Consider the following 25,164-nt stretch of genomic DNA (forward strand, 5'->3'; position numbering starts at 1 on the left):
TGTACTGACTCATATATTTGATTTTCCTTTCACTATTTCTGTTTTCTCGCCCACTATCACACACGTTCTACCGCCCTCACCGTATACGTACCACCTTCCTAAATACAAGTAACGCAGGTAAAAAGTAAAATAAAGGGAGGGAAATACCCGAGAAAGCACAGTACTTTAACCAGCTCACTCATCAGCGGTGTATGCCAAGTACTTCGGGTCTTGGGTGGTCCTCAAGAAAGCACTTTGGACCATGCAACTTTCCATTTCTTGGGCGTATTGCTGACCGTAGCTGGCCATGCGCCCCATGACGTTCACCATGCGCAGCCTGAAATTAGTTAGAAACCTTTCCTCATAGTAAGCATGAAGTCTATCACTCACATCCTTCGCGTACGCCGTGAAGGCATTGTCAGATCCCCCACCAACTTCGTTGCTGTGTATCCATAGGCATTGGACGTAGTCCACCGCCTCAATAGCCGCGTCGAGATAAGTCACTTCAAATAGAATCCTCTCGTAAACCTCGCGCTTGTTACGCGACTGTTGCTTTTCAATTGCAAGTGCCGTGTTGGAACACAACTCTGATGATTGATCTGCCGCACATGAAAGTTCACCACCCGCGGGAGAGGCGTGGAGAACGTCCGAGTACGCTTTAAGTGCATCGGCAACATCCTTTAGCGCCGTGATGTTATCCATTGAATTCTTCATGTAGGTAAAATACGGAGGCGCAGCCGCCGACAGGGCATCACGGTAGGTAGTAAGGTAGTGACTCACATCACCCCAATACGCCAAATATCCCACAACGTTCGCGGTATCTCCAGAAGACTTGGGGTATTCACTGGGCGAACCATTAGCGAATGGCACTGCTTTCGGGAGTTCAGCTGTTTTCTTGGGAGCTGGTTCCGGCGGCGGTGCTTCTGCTTGTGAGCCCTTTCCACCCTTTACCCACGATCCGAACATCTTCACGATACTACGCACGGCCTTCGTGGATGATCCTGTTATTGTCGACACACGCTCGGACCCCAGTATGCCTCCCTTACGCTTGCTGTGGGCAACGATAGGAGCATTGCGTACACGGAAATCCTCGAGGAGTACACGCATTTTCTCGACCCAGTCCTCAAAGGCCTCGCGTGGAAGCTGGAAGAAGTTGGGGGTGTACGTTGAGAAGTACACGACCTCGGGTAAAATGGCAATCTCACGCAGGAAACGTGCAATAGTGTGTTGCTGGGCCAGAAGAATATTCTCCTTTGTGATGAACGTTCCAAAGTCATCAAACTTGGACTTGGGAGGAAGCGGCGGGATGATCATTGTGGGGAACTGATAGGCCAACAAGGTGCGAAACTCCACCAATTCGCTGTAACGTCGATCGAGCTGTGCGGTAGACGAGGGCTCCCACGTGTTCCGTCCGATGCCGATGTCGGTACCACCCATGTGAGGCGCGACCGGCACGTCCGGCACGGAGTACGCCGACGAGTCCCCAGGTCTAACTGTAGTGACAATAGGAAAGAAGGTAATGGGTCGAATCATACCAGCACCAAGAACGGCGGACTCAACAGTAAACTTTGCCAGTGTGGGAATGTTGAGCTTCGGCGCCGGGGGCGGGGTACTATCAACCACTGCAACAGGTTGCGGCTGCTCTTTTGCCTGTTGTGGTGCCTCCGGTTGTGACAACGGATGCTGAGGTTGGTGTACCAACTGTTCATGCATCTGCTGCGACTCCTGGAAGGGGTCGTCGATTTCCGTCCCAGGAAAGCTGCCGTCACCTGAAGGCATCATTCTTTTCCCTCTTTTCTTTGTATTTTATTACCTTCCTCCTTTCGTGATGTTTCGCGTCACCACTAAAATTTCAGCGTGTCACACACAAGCTAAACGGATTGGTGATCTACAGCTTGTGGAGATCTGTTAAACTAGTTGTCCTGCTTTCCTTCGTTTCTTAAGTACGTTTGATGAAGGGTGTTTTCAAGTTCAGTAAGAAAAGCAGGACATGTCGGTGCAACAAACCATGAAAGTAAATCCAAACACAAACCCGCCACGCACAAAGGTGACACTTCCCCCATATGTCATAGGATTGCACCCAGAGAAAAGGAGATTACATGGTGCGCAAGGCGATGATAAGTTAAAACACGAACAGAAAATGAGGGTAGGGAAAGTTAGCATATAAATATAAAATAAAAAAAAAGCGGACAAGCACAGGGCGACCTACCGAAGCTTGTCAGTAAACATAGCTCACCTCTACACCTTGCTAAATTTGCGGACATCATCATTCTGATACCAGTTTTTCACACGCTCCATACTCCTCTACATCCCCTTTTCTCCGCCCATCCCCAACAGGACGTGACAGTTTTGTGTAATGTCACCGCAGCAACGCGTGACCGTCCACTGTATCCCAAGTCAAAAAAAAAAAACAGTGGGCCTTAACTTGCCAGAGACTCTTTTGCTTTTCTGGTCACATGCGTTTCCGGTTCCATTCCCAGCACAAGTGCTTTTTGAAGATCAACCAGTGTTCCTTGCTTCATATCCATGTCACTCAGCAATGTCCGATGCCGTGCAGCGCTACCCAGTACATCGTCGCGCATCGTATTGCAGGCCGCCTTACGTCTCTCGTAATCAAGCAACAACTTCTTTGATCCTACCATAGGCATTTTTTCGCGTATTCTAAGATTACTGGCAGTGAAGTGGTCACGCTGACGCTTCGTTTGTGCTAACTTATCACGCAGGCCGTTCAGCTCTTCCTCCGTCGACGCTACCTGCCGCCGAAGTTGGCCGTTTTCAATCTTCATAAACTCTAGTTTTTCCTTTACATGTGTTAGAACATGAATTGTGGTGGTTACTTTACGTCGCAACCTCACAATGTCTTCGTTCCGCTCCTCAATCTTCTCATTCAGATTTGTGTTCTCAATTTTCAGTTGCTCAAAATCAATGAGGCTCATTCCATCCTGCTGCTGATCACGTTGAGCCATAGCTCTTTGCAACTCCTCCATTTCGTACCGCAACAAATTATACCGTATGCGCGCCCGCTGAATTAAGCGACGCTGAAGGGCATCCCTGTTGAGGAATTCGTCAATTTCCTCTTTGGTCAGTCGCTTGTTCGTGCGCACAAACTGCACACGCTCTGCAAGTTCTCTAATGTACTGACGAAACATCTCCTCGTGTTTTTGAGAAGAGTCAATAGTGCCCTGGTGTCGTGACTGCATTTCTGTAAAGGCCGCCTCTGCCGCCTCACAACGGGAACGTTGCTGTTGCCATTCTTCCCTCATCTGCCATATGGATATCCAGTATTGTTGTTCTGCCTCGACTGTCATAGCCTGGTGTTGGTTCAGGTCTTCACCCTTCCGCTGCCGCTGGGCTGTGAAGTGTTGCGTCAGCAGTCGCTGAAGTGCTACACTGCGCTCGACAACACTGTTGTAGCGGTTGACAAGTTCCCTGTACTCCTCCTTGAAGGTGACGCGTGGCTCCGCTTCCACACCCTCAGCAGCCGCAGCAGAAGCTGCGGCTGCAACTGCAACGGTGGTGGTGAAGTTAGCCCGTTTCTCTGCCTCCCGTTGAGCACAGAACTCCTTCCAGCGCTGCTGGATGACGGTGGCCGCCTTCATTTGCTGCTCCTCCTCCCTCACCTGCTGGTCATCATACTCGTACATGGTTACTATACAAATTGAAGGGAGGTGAATGTGTACAAAATAACTAACTGTGCTGGACGCACACTGTCGTGTCTAAAATGTTGCCTCCTCCTTTGCTCTGGCTAATTATGATGGTTGTGTTTCTGGATCGTAAAGACTCAATGAGGAGAATATGTATACAAAGTTATATACTGTCAGAGACACGTGGGTGATCAAGTGATGTGCAACAAATAATAATAATAATAATTGTGTGAAATCACACTGGAAAGAAAATTTGGAACCCTTCAATCACAGAGGATGTGCCTACAGTAGTTGTGATATGAGTACGGATTCTACCTTCTTTTTTGTTTCCTCCCAACAGTTCGCCCACTATGAACGAGGGGTCTATGGTTGAACGGGTTTTGGCAAAGGAGGCCGTAAGTTCGTGGGGGATGTGTTCCACTGAGGCGTTGCTTTTTGCTGCTGTCGCTCCTGCCGTTTCGCCTTCGTCTCGTCCGCCATACGCTTTTCTAAATGTTCTAGACGCTCCAGCGCGAAAGATTTTATTGGAAGCAACTTTGGGGGACAAAGAAGTCCCTTTGGCTCTTCCGATTCGTGGAAAACGAAGCCGGTCGTCGGAAGAACTTCCGCGGGGAGCGTCTCATCGCTCCCTGCACGTTGCTGCGGCTGTTCCATGACTCCACCTTCCCTATTTGCCCACACTACCTTGGCGTACAAGAAACGGGAAGTGAAATACAGGTCGCACGTAAAGATAACTTCACAAACGCTTCACAAAACAAAAAAAAAAGAAGAACGGGCAGGCACACGGATGTATTTTTTTCAAGTTGAGTTATCCACTTAAGACCATCGGAGGGAGATTGTCGAAGTTGAGATACGCCACTTCCACAGGATCATAAATTTTTCTTTTTTTTTTTCGTCTTTCATTAGTCTCAAAGATATCCACGATCCTCTGGCGCACCCGTACCCCTTCACATCACTTGATTTTTCTTTGCCTTACCCTCCATTTTGTGGACCTGTGAACGCAGAATGAGAAATAACAAAGACGTCTGGAAGGCGGGAATTAGATCAAATAATAATGAAAAGGTTAGTTGGCGGCAATACGCAGCACCTCGCACTCATATCTCCACTTGTCCCTCTTGTTGCTGTATTCCACCTCCTTCACTAACGACACGAGAAAGATCAACCGTGTACTTCTCATGAGATCATCGTTACAATCCCACACCCCTTCCCTCTTATACCCCTTCCCTCATAATTTGCCTTCACATTTTCATTTCCCCTGACATGCCACAGCTTTTTCTCTTCGACCACTTCCACAAATAGATGAAAATATAATGTAATATAAATATATGTATCCTTGCGAGGGGTCTTACGAGCTTCATATATCTTGTTTTGTCCCATGCGCATGTATTTAACTGCCCTCCACCTCTCCTCCAGTCGTGTTTAGTCGCCTTGAATTTTCGTCTGTCCCCGCAACCACTTAAAATAGCGACATTTCAGCGTCCACCTCGGCCTCTTCTTCCTCCACTTGCACGACGGGGCGGGGGCCGTTGCTTTCAAGCGCCTCCCCTGCAAGCACGTGCTGGAGTTGGGCCTCGAAGTTGGACTGAGTAATGGTGAAGCTCTGCAAGAACTGCTGGCGCCACACAATTTTCCCATCAGCCGCAACAATGAATGCCATAGGGCACGACATCACGCTGAGGTTGGCCACATCGGCGTATGTCTTCCCCGTTGCTTTCTTGTCATCAAAGAGAATGTGCGGAGGCGCAAGCCGGAGGGGCTTCTTCGTGTTCTCGTCCACGATTTCCTTGCCGAGATATTTTTCGGTCTTCGCTTTGTCTGCGTCATTGCTGATCGCCACGAAGACGACACCCTTCGGGCCGTACTTCTCGGACAAAACAGTGAATTCCTCGTTGACAACATCAGCACCACGGTAAAAGGTATTAAAGAAGTAGAGGACATACACCTTTCCATTCTCCAATTCCACCTTATCACCACGTATGGGCTCAAGGGCGGAGAGTGCAGGGGCAACTTGACCGAAGGACTTATCGTCGCAGTATGTCGTCACGTCAATTGTATCGGTCATGATTACTTACTGCCGATGATATTTCAGTTATGTATAACAATTAAACCTCCTCTGTTTTCCTTCCTCTTGTATTTCCTGCCTATTAAAGGGTCTATCCAATAAGTTGTTACAGGTCGTGTAATATCCACCCAGGTTGTACGCGAGAAAACTGCAAAAAAAAGCGAGAAGAAGTAGCTTCGCTGGCAAGACAAATAAGATCACAGATATAAACCGACAGCATAGTTAGCAATACAATAAGAAGAATTTTGGGAGGACGCACATATAAGGTGTACTGAGGCACCGAAGAGTTTCCATACCGATCGAGCTTACCACATAAAGCACAAAAAAAGATAGCATTTCTTCCCGTATCAAAAAAAAATAATAATAAAACCCATGATAATCCAAAAGTCAGTCTGCGTGTGTGTATAAGGGAAAGGTTTAATGAATATATATATATATATATATGTGCAGTGGCGTAAAGGTGATGTCGGCCGTGCTTAGTATTAATAATAATAGCCGTAACTACTGAAGCGTTCCTTGCTTCCTAAGGTGAAATAGTCTAACATTTTTCGAAATACAATTCTGGACACTGGCTTGCATTTATCATTCTGTTACTTCTTTCTCTGTGTTTGATCGCGCCGTGTAAAGTAAAGCGCTTCACCAGGACCTCTATAGACCCACAAGGTGAATACAGGTGCAAATTTAATACAAATGAAATTTAACACTCCAAACCAGCGGCCTGAGTTACTTCTCCCGGGCGCGTGGGAAGACAAAAAAATAAACGAACGAAAAAAACTTTTTTTTAAAAAAAGATCATTTCCCTCCTTCTCTCTGTCGCCCTCTACTATCTGTAGATGTGTTGATTCCGTTTTTCATCCATTCTTCTCGTTCGTTTTACCACCCAATGTGCGAACCCGCCTGAGGAGTGCCCCTGTGCGGGCGAACTGCTGGTCAAAAGCTGCGCTATTGGCCACGTCTCGGACAACACCACAGCACAACTCCACTGTGTTGGAACATCTCTCACTGCACGCTAAGATGGCTGTCGGACTCTCAAGGGACGACAGAAGTTCAGACAACACCCGCGCACCACCCTGATGCAACCCGCTACCTTCATCTACCATGGACTCCAAACACGCGAGTAGAGAGGCAGGAACATCCCTCTCCTCACACTTGCTATTACAAAGCCACAAAAACAGCTCACCTGCGATAAGAGTGATGCCGTTCTGCACTTTATTATTCTCTGGAGTAAAAAGAGAGAGCTCCATGGCCGCTAGAGCAGCTGTATAAACACCTAAAGAGATCTGCCTCGAACAGGCATCGCTGTCCTTATCACACACATTCGAATTAGTGGAAGCGATATTCTCTTCTTTGAGGAGTCGCAGCAACCGTCTGCATAACCTCAGCGCCTCCACAAACAATGGGCGGCTCACGGTCTTGTCCATTAGTACCGTTGCAAAGCACCGGTGGCGCAGGAGGCGTAATTTGAGGATATACTTCGAGAACTGTAAGCCCACCGAAGTATCCTGGGGCAACTTGTCCACCTCCTTTCCCAAGACCACCGCAATATCGACACATTTCCGAAGTGATGCGAGCTCGTCACTCTTCTTGCACCTCGACAGTCGACATTGCACAGCCACATTCAAGTGTGCTCCGCAGAGCAGCTCCCTCAAACTTGCGGACACGAGCGTGGTGACCATCTTCACACTCTTTCCGACGCTCTCTTTGCCGGTTTCTCTTAGCCATCCTTTGGCAAGGGATAAAATACCATCTTCATTGTTTACGTAACCGACCTCAACTCTTAGTTCGCCAAGGCGTTGCCTCCACTCGCGGAGCACAAGAACCTTCGGTCCCGCAACACGAGCCGTATCGGTTGGTTGCTCTGACCTCATTAAAACTTCAGCGTATGTCGGTTTCCGCTTTCCTGACCTCTGTGGTGCCACCAAACCCGCACTCATAGTGCCATCGGTGCCCTTTCCTCCACGCAGCTCCCCTACCGCCCCCTTCGCATCCATTTCTTGTGCAAGAGCAAACTCAACTGTGAGGTTCCTCGGAGAAGAGGGATCGGACTCCCCTTCCCGCTGGCGTTTCAACTTCGGTTGCAACGTTGGTGGCTCTGCGTCGGCAGAAATAACGTGAGCCGCAGGGGTAAACCGTGGAATGTCCGCATCAGCAGCTTTTGCCGCGGGCTCTCGTTTGTTACTTCCAGACTCCGCTCTCGGCGATGCTGCGGCCGTCTTTCTACATTCTTCCTTTCTCCGTGCACCTGCTATGGCAACTTGAAGTGTACCTCCGCCACGCGATACAGCGTCCTCCACGAGACCCTTTAGGGGTAGTTCTTCAACTACGCGCCAAGCAAGCGTGGAACCAGCCCTCAAATCGCTTACACCTTCGACTTCGGCAGCTTCAACCACGCCCCACTGCAATCGCCACACCCGCGCGGCATTAAAAGATGTGCGACCTTTGATTTGCTCTCCGCGGAGCAGTGATACCACATCCACCCATGTTGCCTCCGCCGCTGCAGCGAAGGCGATGCCGGTGCCAGAAGGGGTACGGGCTCCAGGACAAATACACTGAAAGCTTATGACATCCACTTCGTCCGCGGAACGCACATTTGTAGTTAAAAGGAAACTGCACAAAAACCTACTACTGGTAGATATCAGTTGAAGTCGTTGTGGGCTGACGAAACGAGGAACGAGCTGAGCACAAGGCTGTGGTCCTCGGGGGTTTGTTAGGCCGCAATCATAGGATTCCACAACGAACGGACAGATGCCTGATGCACCAGTCAACCCGGTGTGCTTCACCAAAATCTCATGCCCTCCATTTCTCCCCTTCTTTGCGATTACTCGTGGTGACTGCTCGGCATTTGAGGGGAGCGTGCACTGCCACATGCCTGATGAAGGCGCTTTAATAAAACCGTCGCCGCTAGAGCACCCGCAGTTCTCGAATATGTGGATCCGGGGCATTGTCAAATAAGGGGCGTTCCAAATATGCCTGCAAAGTGTCAATGTTCCTTTAAATCACCTCTTCTGCGTGGAGGTAGATCTGAGTCTTAAGGTATTATTGGAGTTGAATAAGTAACAAAGGGAGAAGAAAGTGTGTAAATTCGGAAAGACACAAATGGGCAAAAAGAAAATAATAAATGGGGTCCGCGGAACCATCACATTCGCCGCTGGTCACACCTCTCCCCTAACAACCTGTGTCTCCCACACACACTTTTTGGCTGCATCGCCACGTTCGGCGGCACACAATACTGCAACAACCCACGCTAGGATGACTCCATAACGACGGAGTGTTGGAGCAAGAAATCCAGAAGTAACTGCGGGTAGTGGTACCGGAAAACAGAAAGCGGCATACTGTACAGACCTCGTCCACAGGCTCCACCCCTGGTGTCGTTGCTTGATTTCCCGCTTTCTGCCTCTGACCCATCGGGAATAAAATACTGCACAACCAAATGCTCGGCAAAGTTTTGAGTGCCTTCATGTTCAGAAGCAACCCCACGGTTCTTCTTTCTCTCCTGCTCTGTGGGTGGCTCACAAGCCGTAACACTCCTGGTTTTCTCTGCTGCAACCACCGAGGCTGCAGGGGTAATGCTGTGAATCTCGACACTCGAGGCATCGCGGCATAAGTCTTTGGCACAGCCCAGCTCAAAGTTTTGTGCGGCTGGAGTAGGATGTGCCCCTTTCATACACGAATGTTTAAGACTGACCGCGTGGCGTTCGCTCCACTGACGTTCCAGAAGTAAAGCGGACTCATACGAGTCCTTACACCTAAGTTGGCGATGACATTTCTTTTTCTTAGCAGAGTTAAGGTACTGAGAGGAAGATTCCTGAAGTGACCACTCTCCCAAGCCTACAAGAAACGCCTCATCATCCCCATCGTCTGCATCGGAGCGCTTTCCATTGGCAGCACCGCTGCTCACAAGTACACCGAGCTGCGACCTCAATATGTCCCCCTGACGTTCATAGTTTCTACATCTCTTTCTCGTCCATTCTGCAAGTTCGCGCTGTGTGGTCTCGCTCTCAGATAAATCTGTATCCAATACGGCCGCAAATGCGTGAGGAAACAGTTTACTGCGGAACTCCCATGTGCTTGTGGTCCTGTTCACCGGACTCTGCGCTTCTACGCAATACTCGAGTGCACTATCATCAGGGTTGGACAACGGTTCATTTACGCTACAGACTTTTGTTTGGTGGATGGACATGAGTTCCGGTTGCAACTGATTGTTGTTGATGCGATTGAATTTGTAACTCTCCAGCTGGTCCTGCTCGCGACTTCTTCGCAACCTCTGCTCAGACCACTTTTTTTTTTTTCCAGATCAATCCCAACTAATCAAGAAGGTGCAGGGGAAAAGATCCTCCTACTTTCTTATTAGCGGCCTCACTAACGCTGTACGGGATATAAATACACTCCACTTGCGGAACCCCTTTTTATGTGTGCTACAACAACCTAAGAAGAGCAAGGTTAGCCACTGTGTATATAATCAACATTTCAAAAGAAGAGAGCACGATGTAGTTGTCGTAACGAAAAAGAAGTCTCACAGTACGAGGACTTCCTCACAGTTAAGGTTACCTCGAAAAATGACCTGGAGGTTATCCACCCACCCCCTTTTCATACCCTTCTGCGCCATACATCGCATTAAATGTGACTACAAGCACCGTGGTGCATAAACAAAACCTCTGAAGTCCACAGCCCCATGCCCCGTTTGGTAATACTCCCCCCCTCTGACATTTTGCCGAGCCACTCATCAGCGAAATGTCAAAAACGTATCAAAAAATAAGATTTGGACCTCCTCCAACGGTACGAAAAACATAAACGTTGACATGCAAAACTAGTAAACTGATGGAACGAAGAAATCACCCTACAACAGCTGGACGGTGGCGCCAAGTTTTTCAAACAGCCCCTTCAGTTTCTCGGCATCCTCTTTGCGCATATTCGTCTGTACTAATCCCGGACACTTCTCGATTGCGTTCTTTGCATCAGCAATGGAAAGGTTTGTTACCGACCGAAGTTCCTTTATCAACTTTACCTTAATATCGGGAGCATACTTCTCAAGTTTGACGTCAAAAGAGGTTTTTTCGACTTTCTTCTTTTCAGTCTTTGGTGGTTCAGCCTCAGTAGCAGACGCCCCACTGGGGGCCGCTCCCGCTGCTGCAGCAACCGGGAATGCCACTGCAGCGCCACCACCGCCTCCACCCCCAAGTCCACGAAGTAATGCCTTTTCATAGAAGTCGTCGCTATGGCCAAGTTTCTTGAAAACAAGTCGCTGCAGGTCCGACAATTCCTTGAGGGTGAGTTGTGAGTATGTTGCAGCCAACTCTTCCAGTTTCGGCTTATCAGCCTTGCCACCACTACAGAATCGAGATGAAAGCGCGCCACAGCGCACAGAAACACCACACAGTACCCGCCGCATCTTACCAACGTTGTCGTTATATCACAGCTATTTCTAAACTCCTTCTCCTTTGTTATTCAAGTTTTCCCCTGGTTCGCCACTAACCACTCGCTACATGAATAAAAAATGATGCGAAAAATAGTAGTAACAGATGAGTTCACGCAGCTCGCCGCCCAAAAGTAAGTAATGATGCAATGTTGCACAGTATCCAGTTTTCTTTCAATCATGCATCTCTCCACCCTCCGGCCTCCCTTATTTCCAAACCACGTCACCCTTTCATCCACCACAATAACCACACACTCCAACATATTTCCGGCAATTGGTGGTGGTTGAAAAATCGCAATCAAACAAAGACTATATCCATTCACAACTACATCCAACACTCTTCCCCCCCCGTCCTCTCCACTACTCAGACAAATGTGTACATACACACATCGCAGAGAAGTGACACTACGCAGTCACGAGCAGAGGAAAGGAACTTCTTACCTGCCAAATGAACCCTTTCCTTCACTACCTCTCCACATATACAGCAACCAACGAAACACACTCACACGCACACGCACACACTCACCCACTTTATGATAATAAAAGACAGAACGCAACCACCAAAACGGGCCCACAGACTTACCCTTCCCATCCATATGAAATAAATTCGGTTATACTTTCTCAGCTCTACGCAAGTCATAAACTGGAGGAGCCACATCCTGCTCCACTACCTCATTGTACATGTGTGGACTCCAGCTAAGCAAGTGTGGATAAAAGATATAATTTTGTCCACTGCGCTCGCGCTGCACGCGTTTCGAAAGACATCTTTCGATACTCTCTTCCGAAACTACAATTTGAGTACCATCGATTAACTTCAAGTATTGTAGCGTTCGCATGACATCCGCTTCCGACATGAACGTTGCTTGCACAAGATAGTCCAGTGTGACGCAGTGACTTTCCTCAATCGCGCGAGCAAGGGTTGAAACGATCGTGTCGCCCCAGTATCCCAGGTAAAGCTTCTCCCCCAGGTCGCTCAGCGGCTTCTCAGGTGAGCCTATTTTCCCCTCGCGACGAGACAGTTCATAGCTAAGTTCAATGAGAAACCGCCCTATCCCACGACTCTGGAACTGTGGCAGTACGAGTATGCAAGAGAGATTGTACATCTCCGGTGTCGTCTTCTCTTTGCTGAAGTAGCCAAGCACTTCCAAACCATGTGGTTGTATACTGCAGAGCACGTAAAACAGAAAGGGCGTCATGTCATGATCAAGAGCTTTATGGTCAAGGAACAGTTTGGATAGAAGGGCCAAGTGCTCGCAAAATGTGGGCTCAGCTACTCCATCAATCTCTACCACGGTGAGATTCCGTATGGGATCGCGATATATTTCATTTCCCGGTGGAAAGCGGGAGCAAACTAGACGGACGTGGCGCAACACATCTTCATGTTCCGAAAAGGGCTGTAAGCAAAAGGGACATATATGAAGCACAAAAGATGTAAAAGCAACGGAAGAACGCAGAGCATTATCGCGACTATCTTGGCGCAGTTGTAGCTCCATGTCACCTGTGAAGTATTCTGCGTTCTGCTTGAAGCCTTGCTGCACCTGCGGTCGCGCAAGATGGTACGGCGAGAAGTACCACGTCTCCACTTCATATGGGCCCATGCAAATACGTTGAACATTCTTCGGTCGATAAAAAAACGAACTCTCCTTCCGCGTTCTGGTAGTTGTTACCTTATCACAATTTGGTGTCGCACCTCGCTTTGCTGCGGAACCTGCCGTAGCGCCGTTGGATCCACTCTCCTCCTGCTCTGCCACCAAACGGCTTTGCCCACGCGTGGTGATGCCGCAGCCTGTTGGCTTACTCACCTGCTGTTTGTCCGCCTGCCGGCCTTGTCTCCGCTCCCTCAATGCGCTACCGGGGAGCCAACGGTCCATGCGACTGTCCTGTTCCACGTAGTGAACGTAGTACAGAAGCTGCCCCGTGTGCGCATCATGTGCAACCTCTTGTATAATAGCGGCATGAAATGTTTCGTGGAGTGTCGCATAAACCTTCTGCCGCACCTCAAACATTACCATGTCCAAAGGTGTGACACCTGGTTCTTTCTTCCTGTAGGTTCCCCTCTTCACTCTGTGGTCCGATAACTTTGGTTTCCTCGCCACCTATTTGTCACCCATAAAAAAACAACAGACGATGTTAGCGCGCACGACCACGTGGAGTTGTAAATTTTAACCAGATAGGGTGGAGAAGAAAGAACGTTTTTTTTTTTTAAGTCCTAACGTCGCAGGAACAAGGCGAGGTAACAGTGACGGTTGATAGGACTGCATCACAACACCAGAGGTAGTACATCATCTATGTATGCACGATGCACCGCCCCAAGGTAGTGATGGGGTCCAAAATTTAATATTTCTCCTATTTGTTTATTGATTATTTATACCAATGCCGACCTTTAATAGCCTGAGCTCCCCAACCTTCACACATCCAATCGGGTAACGTTGTGTTTAACTCATATTCTGTTTAATTCCCCTCCACATACAGACATACACACACACACACATATATATATATATATTACACCATTTCCACCCACCTCACATCGCGCTTTTAATAGTTCATACGATTATTTTCCTTCAAATTTCTCTATAAAGAAATCCCTCTCCCATTTACCCACGCGATCTTTCGCGAGGAATAAAGGGAGATACAATATGTGTATTTCTGTACCCGAGTGTGCGCATATGTTTGAGTTCAACTTTTAACTTCTCTTTAATTTATTTGTATTCGACATACATATTGTTTTTGTGCACATCACTTCGCAGAAGCAAGGAGAATGTACTTTCCGAGGCATTGTTTTTCTATTTAGAAGTCATACACGTGGCAGAGAAGCCAAATAAAGTAAAAAAAAGAAGTAAACAAAGGACCCAATTGTAATATTAACTCACGCCCACACTATTAATGATAATGAAATGACAAATAAGATAAGATAAAGAGCGTGAAAATAAGAAGGTTGGTATATATATATATATATATATATATATATTCTTACAAGGATTTTTCCCCATCCTTTTCCTTCGCCAATATTAAATCATTACAAAAGACAAGTAAACGTTTCTGCTTTATGTCCTTACCAGTATTTAAATTCTCGGACTCGTTCAATTTCTCGTTGCATTCCCTTCGCTTCTGTCAGTTCACCTTCTGCTTTCTTTTCCTTTCCTCCCCCTTTCTCTCCCTCTTACTCATCCTTTTCACAAAACATAACATAACAAAACCATAAAACCGTTGTGTGAACCGAAATGAATAAACACCCGCGGATACCTTACAGTACCAAACGGCATTCCGTACAAAAACAGCAAATACTGCGAAATGTCACCATCAAACGAACACACGACAAAAGGAAAAAAAGAAAAAAGGAGAGTCAAGGAAGGAAGAAAAGGAATGGGACAGATTCTACAGAAAGGAAACAGCACAATATAAAATGAAAAAAAGAAAAAACAAGCCCCACACCCGGTTAGTCCGAGATAATCTTTGTTCGAAGAGTAAAACCGCGATTGTGACATGCGCAAGGGAAAGGAACGGGGTTGAATGGTCTACATACATTGTAACATTAAATGGGGAGAGTAGTCGGCGAAAAATGAAAAAAAAACAAATGAAGCAACAGCAAAAACAGTAGCCGTAGCGACGGAAGTGCTCTTGAGAAAAATATAGTTCAGTTGATCATGGGGGAAGGGATGTATGCAAACTTGAAGGCACGCGTGGATATACGCACACGAAACTTACAAACAAATACAAAAATCATGCATACACATACATCGCGACAAAGGTGAAGTAACCTCCCGCACCCTTTTTCTTTCTTTTTTTCTTCTTTGTTGAATTCATTACCGGTTCTACTTCATTCTCCCACGCGAACAGAACCTCACCTTCCGCCTCCTCGCTTCGCCTTAAAAACCTAAAACTTTCCTACGAATTACCCATTTATGTGTGCACTGCAGCGCTTTGACCCTCATTCTTATATTCATATGTATACATATATTTTTAAATTCTGCTCCTTCCGTTTTTCAAGACAAAAGCAGAGCCTCAGAACTTATGTACCTCTCATCCGTGCCTACAACCATTTCATCTTTTTTAAAACTTAGTTTTATTTTCCCTTTTCCACGCTCGACCACCAGCCTGCACTACCAGGAGCCGCTGCGCTCTCTCAACCAAAAAAAAAATAATAATAATAATAAATAAAATTATATATATATATATATCTTTTTTTCATTTTAAGAAGGAAACTCGATATCGACCTTCCAAAACAAAAACAAAAACAAAAGAAACACACAAATAAACGTTTGCGACTTCCTCCTCCCTCAACCACACACATACCCGCACCTTTCCCTTACCTCGTCACCAATACTTAGCTACATAAGCTGTTCACACGTTACCTGCGGTAACCTCGGCCCCACGCACAGAACCACGCAGGTCCAAATGACAGATATATTTTGATGTGTTTCTTTTTTAAAAAAGAAGGATTCTCGTCGAATACCGGAGACATGCGATTTGTCGCTGGAAAGAGGGCGGTGAAACGCCCTTTCTCGTCCTCCTTACGCGACATATTCTACGATATCCCGTAGCGCCTTGAGGAACATTTCATTGTCCACTTTAGTGATAACATTGCAGTTGCGCCAGCGACCCTTTTTCGCCATGGACTGTTCCGTGCCATACCAATCGATGCATGTCGCCCCCCTTGTTTCCCTTCCATGCAATTCGACAGTTACGTATGTGAGGAAGCTGTCGAGTACACTTTCGGGGCGGATGGCAACCAGCACAGCTACAGCGTCCGGAACAACGCACGTAACATCTTGCGTTGCCTCAGCGTCACCGGTGTCTGCTCTTGTGCCATCATCGTGAATACGAGTGAATGCCTCCAAACGCTGAAACAGTTTTTCAATAAACTCCTGCCATTTGTTTTGATTTACCGCCACGCGGCCATTGGGAGTCAATTCTCTGTTCACCAACTTATCATAAAACCCCCACGTCATGGGGGAGTTAACAGTTACCTCCCAATTAACCAACTGTACCGGACACTTCCACCCCTTGTGCTGCAGCACCACGACCCCCGCTTCCGGATCGCAGTGGCTGTTAAACTCAGCCGCCATGTTGGAGTTGCCCTTGCTTTCACTGGTGCCGTTCATGATGACAATGCCAGGTATCGTATCTGTCCCAAGTTTGGAAAACAAATCGGGGTTCAAACGAAGGGCCAATGCCACATTTGTAAGGGGGCCCAACGCAACCAACTGGTACACCACATCATCTGACGGCTCTGCCTCCTCAAGTATTTTCAGTATCTCCAGTGCGGCATGTCTTTTAGGTTGAAGAGCCACACGCTTAGATGGTGGAAATCCCGCATCACCAAAGCCGTCCGAGCCGAAGCCGCCCCACTGCACAGTCTCCCGCTCCCCCACGAGGGGTCCCTCTGCCCCACGAAAAAACGGTATATCTGCGTCATACAAATCCAGAAGTTTGCCGATATTTTCCATACCTTGGTTAACCTCCACATTTCCCCACACAACAGTGATGGCAATGACTTCCACATCAGGCTGTGTCATAGCCAACATGATGGCTATGGCATCGTCACCGCCACAATCGGTGTCGATGATAAGTTTTCGATGAACCATTATTTAATGTATCGTCCAAACAAAAATGTCAACTCTAACGATGAATATCAAGCAGTACAAAACAAAAAAGAGAAGAGAAGAGGAAAGAAATCATATGGAAGCTCCTTGTCTTTCCTCTTCTGTCCCTCTTGACCCGTCTACTTCCCAGTTTCTCCGCTTACGTTAGGCAGAAGTATCGTTCACCGAAGGGTCTTAATCAAGCTGAAGTTCCTTTACGCTGATTAGCCAATCTTTACAAATACGGTAACATCCACCTGGAAAACAAAAATAATGTATACACACTCACATATGTACTGGCGCGCGGTACAATTATTTATGGCATAGCAAAACTTTTGTGCCACATGCGATGATCAATAGGTCGAACATTAAAATTTAAAAAATCGCTACATGTGCGACAAGACAACAAAGATGGCAAAGCTTTCCTTACAAACCAAATTCACGCGCGCGCAATCACCTCCGTCATCGGCACGACAGGCCCCTTCGACCCCCCCCCAAAAAAAAAAAAATGCGCCCTCAGCTCCAACACAATCACCTCATCACTCAGGTGACGCGGCGGATGACCCAACGACTTACCAACACACATTTTCATCAGCTCTGACTATTTGATTTTTTTCCCCTTCACACACAACTCCTCAATTGTCTCGATATGTTCCCTTTTTCCCCTCCAGACCACCTCCATGCGTTATTAACCCAGCAGGCACTCAACGCCTCCACGTAACAAATGCTGAAGGCAGTGTTAAAACTGTAAGACATCTTCACAAATACCTGAAACAGTTGATGATGGCCTCCGAATGGCACACAACTTTGACGGTGGTGGTGGGATGGTACTTGGAGGCGAAGACACAAAATATATGGTAACACAAAAGCGCCACTACGTGCAGCTTCGGTGGGGAAGTGGTGGGTGAGTACTGCAACTCAAGCAACCAACGAAGGGAGCGCTCAAAGGGATACAAAAAGTTGTGCTCAAACTTTTTGCGGATGCTCAGACTCCTAGCGGAAAGAAACCCAAAAGTAACACGCAGACGTGCACGTGCCACCGAAGTGGATACCATAACCTGAGGCGCCCTCCACAGCCCCTCTAACGCTGCAGCACAGAACACATATTTACGTATCACCTCATTGGAATGCTTTCAATGCACATGACCCAATCAACAGACGCCACTGATGAAACTCACTTTTATTACCAACGAATTAACGGTCACCTATTGCGTGGAGCACAAGAAATTCTCTTCAAAAAGTAAAACCGGTAAATAAGGGAGGAAATGCACTTCATAAAAGGGAAATAGCACGTTACGCATCGCTACTCTGCAAAACAAATCTAATCAAAACATACATATATGAAATTCTTGAGGTCTATGAGGCCAATGGCAAGAGGAGAGCAAAAAAAGTATGGGGTGTATAGTGCCTCTATAGAACCGACTTCTGCACCAGCACTAAGCACGTTATCGGTAACGATGGTGGACATATTCGACGTATTCTAGTGCTGACGCCCTCTCATTCCACGCAAACGGTAGTTCTCGTACAAACACTCCTGCGGATACTTCCCGCCGTACCGCCAAAGAAGATAACCGCCGTCCGCCGACGATGGGCGCCTTTGGCCTTTGCGTGAAGCAGAAGCACCTCTCTTCTCATGCCTTGAAGTCCTTCTCTGCTCTTGAAGTACCTCCTGTATTTGTTCATACGTTGACTTTGGGAAATCTCTTGCCGCTATAGATGTTGACCTCTTTGTTGATTTTGGGGGATTCGGGGACCGGCGCTCCTCCACGTTAGATGGCGTACCAGCACGCGCAGCACGTAAAAACCTCTCCCTAGAGCGACAATCCGATCGATTAATTCTTTCCTTCGCATCCTCGACTGCACGCCGGTGCCTTGAGGGGTGCTGCAGTCCCTCAGCAAAGTTGTCTGTGCCGTAGTGCGGGGACTGGATAAACGTAAAAGTCGTTCCGTCCTCATTGGCAAGTAGTCCCACATCGTGACGCCCAAGAGACTGCACGGAAGTCGCAACATTCGTCAACATTGTAGCCACGTCGCATCGGCTTAAGAAAAACAAACGACCCGCAAGCGTCTTCACCACCTCCTCAGGTTCTCGATTGTGGTCTCCTGAAGCACTGGCGAGTTCTCGAAGCGCGGCCCGCTCCAACTCCCGCTTCTGCTCCTCTGACAACTCAGGAGGCCGGGCCGCGCCCCCAGCAGGATGAAAACCGGACGGCAGGTACTGCGAAGGAAGCAAGCAAACCTTTGGTAATGGTACGCCCTGATGAAACAGGGGAGATGTTGCCTGAACAGTTCCCGCCGCCATTGGTGGTTGCGGGACTGCTGCCATTGGTGGTTGCGGGACTGCTGCCATTGGTGGTTGCGGGACTGCTGCCATTGGTGGTTGCGGGACTGCTGCCATTGGTGGTTGCGGGACTGCTGCCATTGGAGGTTGCGGGACTGCTGCCTTTGGTGGTTGTGGGACTGTTGCCATTGGAGGTTGCGGGACTGCTGCCATTGGTGGTTGTGGGACTGCTGCCATTGGTGGTTGCGGGACTGCTGCCATTGGTGGTTGCGGGACTGCTGCCATTGGAGGTTGCGGGACTGCCGCCATTGGAGGTTGCGGGACTGCTGCCATTGGTGGTTGCGGGACTGTTGCCATTGGAGGTTGCGGGACTGCTGCCATTGGTGGTTGCGGGACTGTTGCCATTGGTGGTTGCGGGACTGCCGCCATTGGAGGTTGCGGGACTGCTGCCATTGGTGGTTGCGGGACTGCTGCCATTGGTGGTTGCGGGACTGTTGCCATTGGTGGTTGCGGGACTGCTGCCATTGGTGGTTGTGGGACTGCCGCCATTGGAGGTTGCGGGACTGCTGCCATTGGTGGTTGCGGGACTGCTGCCATTGGAGGTTGCGGGACTGCTGCCATTGGAGGTTGCGGGACTGCTGCCATTGGAGGTTGCGGGACTGCTGCCTTTGGTGGTTGTGGGACTGCTGCCATTGGTGGTTGTGGGACTGCTGCCATTGGAGGTTGCGGGACTGCTGCCTTTGGTGGTTGTGGAACTGCTGCCATTGGTGGTTGTGGGACTGCCGCCATTGGAGGTTGCGGGACTGCTGCCATTGGTGGTTGCGGGACTGTTGCCATTGGAGGTTGTGGAACTGCTGCCTTTGGTGGTTGTGGAACTGCTGCCATTGGTGGTTGTGGGACTGCTGCCAACGGAGGGTCCGGCATTGTCACAAAAAATCTTAAGGACACTCTATGACCCCTATGACGTACACAAGTATCAAGGTTGGAGTATATATATATATATATTTACGGGAAGAAAGTAAATAAGAAGCCTCAGTAAATTCAACACGACAAAAAAGTGGGTACAAGGTCGATCAGATGGAAACAATACCGAGTACAAGCTGCGCAAGTAATTAAGCATATCGATATTGTGTGTTGTTAGCGCAAACGAATCCTGCTACGCGTGCTATAGGGTTATCCTCCTTCATCGTACTGGATACTAGTCAGTTTCCCCGAGTCATACGCCTTTTTAGTGATGGGATCGCGAAGGATCTTATACGCAAGAATTATCTTTTGCATTCTACTCCTACTTATTTCATCATTTTCACCTGTGTTAGACACATCCGGGTGGTGCCGCCTGGCCGCTTCGCGGAAAGCCACAGCTACGTCCTTTGAAGTTGCAGAAAACTCCCGACCACTCAAACCAAGTAACTTGTAGTATCCTAGTGGGTCAACATTCTCCAAATCAGTACGCCGCCTCTCCTTTGGGTTGACGTGTCGTCCACGGCGAGCTTCGTCACGAGCAGCTTCTTCCTTCACCCTTTGCTCAAAACTCTCTTTTTTACGAGCTTGGCGCCGCAGTTCCTCCCGATACTCGTATTCCTCACGCTCCTCATCTTCAGGCGACCAACGGTAGCCTTGCTGATCAGAGGTGAAGTGCAACATCCCCGCCGTTTTCAACTCCGCCATCTGGTTTGTCTGCTCCCGAAGGAAACACATCACCATCAAAAACTGTTGGACACGTAGTGATAGTGCAGCTGCGAAAATAGAGGCTGTAGTTGCAACACCAGGTTCGACCACTGTGGCGGAGGCTATTAGCGTAACAGCGCTAAAGAGCAGTGCTACGCCCGATTTTCCACGTTTTGTGAGGTGTAAGACGGGACCAGCAACTTTACCAGTAGCACCACACACAAAAGTGGGACACTGTGTAGATGAGTTTCCCGTTGTAACCGTAAACCGCAACATTGGGAGAAAAACAGGACGAATGGAAATACTTTCCTTGTAAATACCGGTAAGGGTTACATTGCTTCTTACGAATGAGCCGTGGAACTTGACCAGTTCCTGATCGATACGCCGAAGAACGGTATCTCTTGTCAGACGGGAGTCCAAAATGGTGAGCGCTGTGGCCGTCGACATCGCAAAGGGTATGATTTTGGGATGCACCTCCATTTCCTCTAGCTCTTTTAGCAACTCGAAACGTGAGATAAGCATGGAGGGAACATGTGTTCCAACAACACAACGCTCCACCAGCGACAGTGGGTGAACGTACGACGCAGATACTTGATTGGATGGGTGGTGCTCACCAAACGGGTAGCTGAACTGGTAATTCGGTCCCTCAACCCAAACAAGGCAATGCTGCTGCGTTAAGTACGCAGGATCCCTCTGTAGAATTTCAGCACGGAAACTCCCACCGGCTGCCGTCGCTGCGAGCCAGAAAGGCATCATGTACCGTTCGACACTGTGAACACGCACCGTAGCGCCATGGTGACGACATACAGCATCCAGAGCCTCTGCCTCGCCAATGTGAAACGGGATGCCACACGCCTTTTTAACGATGCGGGTGTTTTTTGCTTCTAATTGGTCCAGTGACCGAGCAAAAGTAGAAACTTTGTTTTCACCGGATCCAGGGGGGGCCTGCTCTTCAAAGAGCCCCATCATCGTGCGCCGTTGGTTCACCTGCACATAACAAAGGGAGTATGAAACACACGACCGTAGTTGAAACATCCTAGTTTCAAAATGCCGCTCCCCTAACACAGTCCATGCACGCCCTATTCTATGATTGATGGGTTGAAAAGAAACGGCAGAATGAATTACAATACATACATCTGCGTGCATGAACCCAACGAGATTGAGCAACTGGAAAGAGGCAACATGGGAGAGCAACAAAACTGACACCACTTTACGGTATCGTGCAGACACCTTCCTAACGCACTTGAAAGTCGTCGCGACCCACTAAGGGGAGGGTGCACGGTGGTTCGTATTCACTAGTCTTCCGTGCAGTTAACGCGGTAACAAAAGGTTAGATCACTTTAGCTAATACAAGTGTGTAAAACATTAATAAACAGTGTAAATATACAATGACATTTGGGGGAAGTGTCCGTTACGGAACACAACCAGCGTCCCCTTTCTCGACTGTGGGTGGTGGCAGTTCCCTTAGTATCAATGCGCTGCGCGAGTGCAATGTGCGCAACCTTTCTATCATATCAGTCAGAAAACAAGCGAGCTTCCGTGGGAAACTCACTTTGGGGTCCGGGCACCAGTACTGGCAGGCAATACCAAAAGATTCCAAGAACAGTGAGAAGCATAACTCCCCCTCTGGAAGCAGCAGAACGCGTTCGTGAAGCGCATTAAAGGTTTCTGTAATCTCCTCGACATCTGTGAACTTCACCTTCCGACAGTACCGATGCGGTTCGGTGCTCCCCCTCCGGGAGTTATTCTCTTTCTCCTTGTTGTCTGCGACAAAACCACAATCTGAGAACATACGAAGATAGGCATCAAAGCTAATTCGACCCACGAAGCGACCCGATGGTTGTTTTAACCCTTTCGATGACTTCCTTTGGTTTTCACTCTGCTGTTTTACGTAGAAGAAAAAAACACGCGCCAGGTCTTCCTGTAAATGACGTATAACGCGCTGCGATTCCGGTCGATAGAAGTCCACTGTTGTTGGAGTCACCCCACAGAGTGTTGGGACACTCAAACCAGTGAGAAACCGCCCCGCCGCATCCAACAACGAGTCTCGAAAGCGCACAGCACCCATATGTAAAAGTATTTCCGTAAACTGCGCCGGCTTGACTCTGCGTATATTCATTTCTTCCTCCGCCGCCTCTAGCAAAGCAGCCTGCTTCTCCACACTTTTAGCTTGAAGCATTGCCATAAGCTTAGGAGAGATAACTGTGTCGAAAATTCGGGCTATGGTTTGTCTCGAAAGTGGTTCCACCATTAATCGGGAATCCTCTACGAACCGCCAAAACTGAACTTCGTCCATCTCGTGTGCATTCTCTCCGGCATAGTGATAAAAAATTGAAGTAATCGTGTTTACATGTTTCCACAGCACCCTCTTAAGAGACTGCACAACGGACCTCCACACCTGGGGGGTACACGAACCGAACTTCTCGCGGAGGTCGTTCATTTTCCTCGCATTAAGACTCACAAAGTGGCGGGAGGCGTCGGCTGTCACTACATATCTCGGATGGCCTCTGCCTCGTTCCCATGTCAAACGTGCGGCTTCACGGGAGATGCACATGCCACTCTTTTGCAAGTCCATCTCACACCATACACCCAAGCGAAAGTTTTCCACCTGCTTGCTGAGCTCCTTATTCCATATCGACAGTTGCTTCTTTACATCCTCTTCAGTGGTCAGAAGGCTGACATCTTCCGAATCGGTAGCGATGCTGCTGTCAACTTGAAGGGGATCCTGTTCAACAACCAACCGGAAAGACTCGCTGACAGCGTCTGCCCTCTTCTTTTCCACGTAGTAAGCGAATATTTCAGCTACTGCTACTATGATCCTGTCCTCCCGTTTCATGTTGAAGTCTTCAACAGTTAGCGAAACGGCTAGGGGTATGTTTGTAGTGAAGTCGCACACCAGTCGAAGTCGGTCTGCCACAGACGAGTCCACGGATGTCGCAAACTCTTTTTTTTCAGGAAAAACGTAACGAATAATGCCGTGAAACACCTCCCCATCGGCGAAGTCGTCTGCAAAATTTCGCACTCGCCGCAACACCCCGACCTCTCCACTGCGAAGGATGTGGTTACACCACCGGAGAAGGAATGAATGTCCCTGCAACGCCTCGTTCTCACCATGTTCAGGTTCTCTTTCCTGGTAGTCACCATCTTCTTTGTGGAGCCAGCCTGCAACTACTTCCTTAGCATCAAACTGAGTACCGACAATCTTCTTCAGCAGGATGTTTTGATGCTGAGCTAGGGTTAATATCTCAAGTAAACGAGCCCTAAGATTCGCCTCATGATTCCTCTCTTGGATCTTTAGTTGCTCTTTCAGCCTTTCCACCTCTAGTTGCAGCTCGTCTCGCTCGCACATTACCGCCTTTAGCTCTGAGTCCTTCTCCTCATTGCTTAGTTGTAACTTATCGGCCCTGAAGCATTCCATATGGAATTGATTCTTTGCGCTCTCCAATTGAAATGCCGCATCGTGCAACCTCTCGGTGAGAAACTGCACGCGAGACATTGCTGTGGCACTCTTCCAACGAAGGAACCCTAGTGCAACACACAAAAAGCGGCTATCGGCACCGTGCCGCGACACGACGTTGCGCCTAAGCTTATTAACGACGCGCTCCTTTTTCACATTATCCCGCCATGCAATAAAAGCCCTCCTTTTTCTTTCACTTTGTACGTAAACAACAAGCATGTGTGCAATTCGCTTCCACTCGCTGCCTGTGAACGAGACCCGTTTGAGTTCCCCCGAAATGTTTTTCAGCTTTAATAGGCTGGCATCGTATTCATGCATATACGTAGAGTGGGAAAAAAAAGGGTTGTCGCGATGCAGGGCACGGTCGCACAACAGCGCCTGTATCGCAGCTGGCGCGTAGTCTAACCGTTTTGCATCGTAATTGCAAAAAATAGCTGGTAGTAGGGCTTCGGTGATGTGCACCATGAACTGCTTAAAGGGTGAGTGGCAGCTCAAAAGTTTCATGGACCACACTGCAGCCATTGCTCTCGACTGGTTCGTAACGCCTTCACGGCCCGCAAGCTCTCGCAGCATCGTCTCAACAAAGAAGCTTACAGAAGAGAATTCTCGGTAGCGTTCGGCATACTCCAAGAGTAACTTCGCATAGCGATGCCTTTCGATCTTATTGCGTGCGTCTAATGCGGCATCTTCCTTTTGGGAGAAAGCAGCATACGTGGCGCTCGGTCCCGAAGGAAAAACTATTGGAGGAAGTGATGAGGAGCAGGGATGCTTTGCTCGCGACACCATACCTAAGACACTCTAAACTCCTACAGAATCTGCCAAATTTTGTGTGACTTTTCGTGCAGGAGGGATAAAATCTGAAGTGATTGAAAGACACACAAACGGATATAATTCAAAACATTGTGCTAACTGCAACGAAAACTACACAATAGATGAGATGCAAGGAAGAACGAGAAATGGTGCTCCTTCATTGCTGGAGCAAGAACCCTGTCATAGGATAATAAAAAGTAAAAAGTTCCCGCAGAGAATACACCGGTACATGTAACATGAAAGTTATGGTGCTCTGGTAAGTAAC

The 25,164-nt window shown here is 48.3% G+C and overlaps 11 protein-coding genes across 11 annotated transcripts, besides 8 other annotated features; all 11 read right to left on the minus strand.

Annotated features, from left to right (window-relative positions):
* Positions 1-25,164: part of a sequence feature (sequence corresponds to BAC RPCI93-26A24) that runs on past both edges of the window.
* Tb927.7.4500 (hypothetical protein, conserved) lies at positions 175-1,761 on the minus strand (the record flags this gene model as incomplete). Its single annotated transcript, XM_840980.1, has 1 exon — positions 175-1,761. The coding sequence occupies one exon, from the start codon at positions 1,759-1,761 to the stop codon at positions 175-177; it is 1,587 nt and encodes a 528-aa protein (XP_846073.1).
* Positions 2,141-2,164: a sequence feature (AT_rich).
* On the minus strand, positions 2,400-3,623 carry Tb927.7.4510 (hypothetical protein, conserved; the record flags this gene model as incomplete). The annotated part of the gene is made up of 1 exon (XM_840981.1): positions 2,400-3,623. One exon carries the CDS (start codon positions 3,621-3,623, stop codon positions 2,400-2,402), a length of 1,224 nt encoding a protein of 407 aa, XP_846074.1.
* Positions 5,080-5,685, minus strand: Tb927.7.4520 (hypothetical protein, conserved; the record flags this gene model as incomplete). The annotated part of the gene is made up of 1 exon (XM_840982.1): positions 5,080-5,685. One exon carries the CDS (start codon positions 5,683-5,685, stop codon positions 5,080-5,082), a length of 606 nt encoding a protein of 201 aa, XP_846075.1.
* Positions 6,110-6,129: a microsatellite.
* Positions 6,537-8,627, minus strand: Tb927.7.4530 (hypothetical protein, conserved; the record flags this gene model as incomplete). Its single annotated transcript, XM_840983.1, has 1 exon — positions 6,537-8,627. One exon carries the CDS (start codon positions 8,625-8,627, stop codon positions 6,537-6,539), a length of 2,091 nt encoding a protein of 696 aa, XP_846076.1.
* Tb927.7.4540 (hypothetical protein, conserved) lies at positions 8,930-9,865 on the minus strand (the record flags this gene model as incomplete). The annotated part of the gene is made up of 1 exon (XM_840984.1): positions 8,930-9,865. The coding sequence occupies one exon, from the start codon at positions 9,863-9,865 to the stop codon at positions 8,930-8,932; it is 936 nt and encodes a 311-aa protein (XP_846077.1).
* On the minus strand, positions 10,523-11,074 carry Tb927.7.4550 (60S ribosomal protein-like; the record flags this gene model as incomplete). The annotated part of the gene is made up of 1 exon (XM_840985.1): positions 10,523-11,074. The coding sequence occupies one exon, from the start codon at positions 11,072-11,074 to the stop codon at positions 10,523-10,525; it is 552 nt and encodes a 183-aa protein (XP_846078.1).
* Tb927.7.4560 (histone acetyltransferase, putative) lies at positions 11,710-13,110 on the minus strand (the record flags this gene model as incomplete). Its single annotated transcript, XM_840986.1, has 1 exon — positions 11,710-13,110. One exon carries the CDS (start codon positions 13,108-13,110, stop codon positions 11,710-11,712), a length of 1,401 nt encoding a protein of 466 aa, XP_846079.1.
* Positions 13,562-13,603: a microsatellite.
* Positions 14,041-14,069: a microsatellite.
* Positions 14,420-14,524: a sequence feature (A-rich).
* Positions 15,231-15,295: a sequence feature (AT_rich).
* Positions 15,321-15,341: a microsatellite.
* Tb927.7.4570 (nucleoside hydrolase, putative) lies at positions 15,613-16,686 on the minus strand (the record flags this gene model as incomplete). Its single annotated transcript, XM_840987.1, has 1 exon — positions 15,613-16,686. The coding sequence occupies one exon, from the start codon at positions 16,684-16,686 to the stop codon at positions 15,613-15,615; it is 1,074 nt and encodes a 357-aa protein (XP_846080.1).
* Positions 18,164-19,888, minus strand: Tb927.7.4580 (hypothetical protein, conserved; the record flags this gene model as incomplete). Its single annotated transcript, XM_840988.1, has 1 exon — positions 18,164-19,888. One exon carries the CDS (start codon positions 19,886-19,888, stop codon positions 18,164-18,166), a length of 1,725 nt encoding a protein of 574 aa, XP_846081.1.
* Positions 20,138-21,778, minus strand: Tb927.7.4590 (chaperone protein DNAJ, putative; the record flags this gene model as incomplete). The annotated part of the gene is made up of 1 exon (XM_840989.1): positions 20,138-21,778. The coding sequence occupies one exon, from the start codon at positions 21,776-21,778 to the stop codon at positions 20,138-20,140; it is 1,641 nt and encodes a 546-aa protein (XP_846082.1).
* Tb927.7.4600 (hypothetical protein, conserved) lies at positions 22,044-24,875 on the minus strand (the record flags this gene model as incomplete). Its single annotated transcript, XM_840990.1, has 1 exon — positions 22,044-24,875. One exon carries the CDS (start codon positions 24,873-24,875, stop codon positions 22,044-22,046), a length of 2,832 nt encoding a protein of 943 aa, XP_846083.1.

Source organism: Trypanosoma brucei, chromosome 7 (genome assembly GCF_000002445.2).
Source record: "Trypanosoma brucei brucei TREU927 chromosome 7, complete sequence".
Taxonomy (NCBI): Eukaryota; Euglenozoa; class Kinetoplastea; order Trypanosomatida; family Trypanosomatidae; genus Trypanosoma; species Trypanosoma brucei.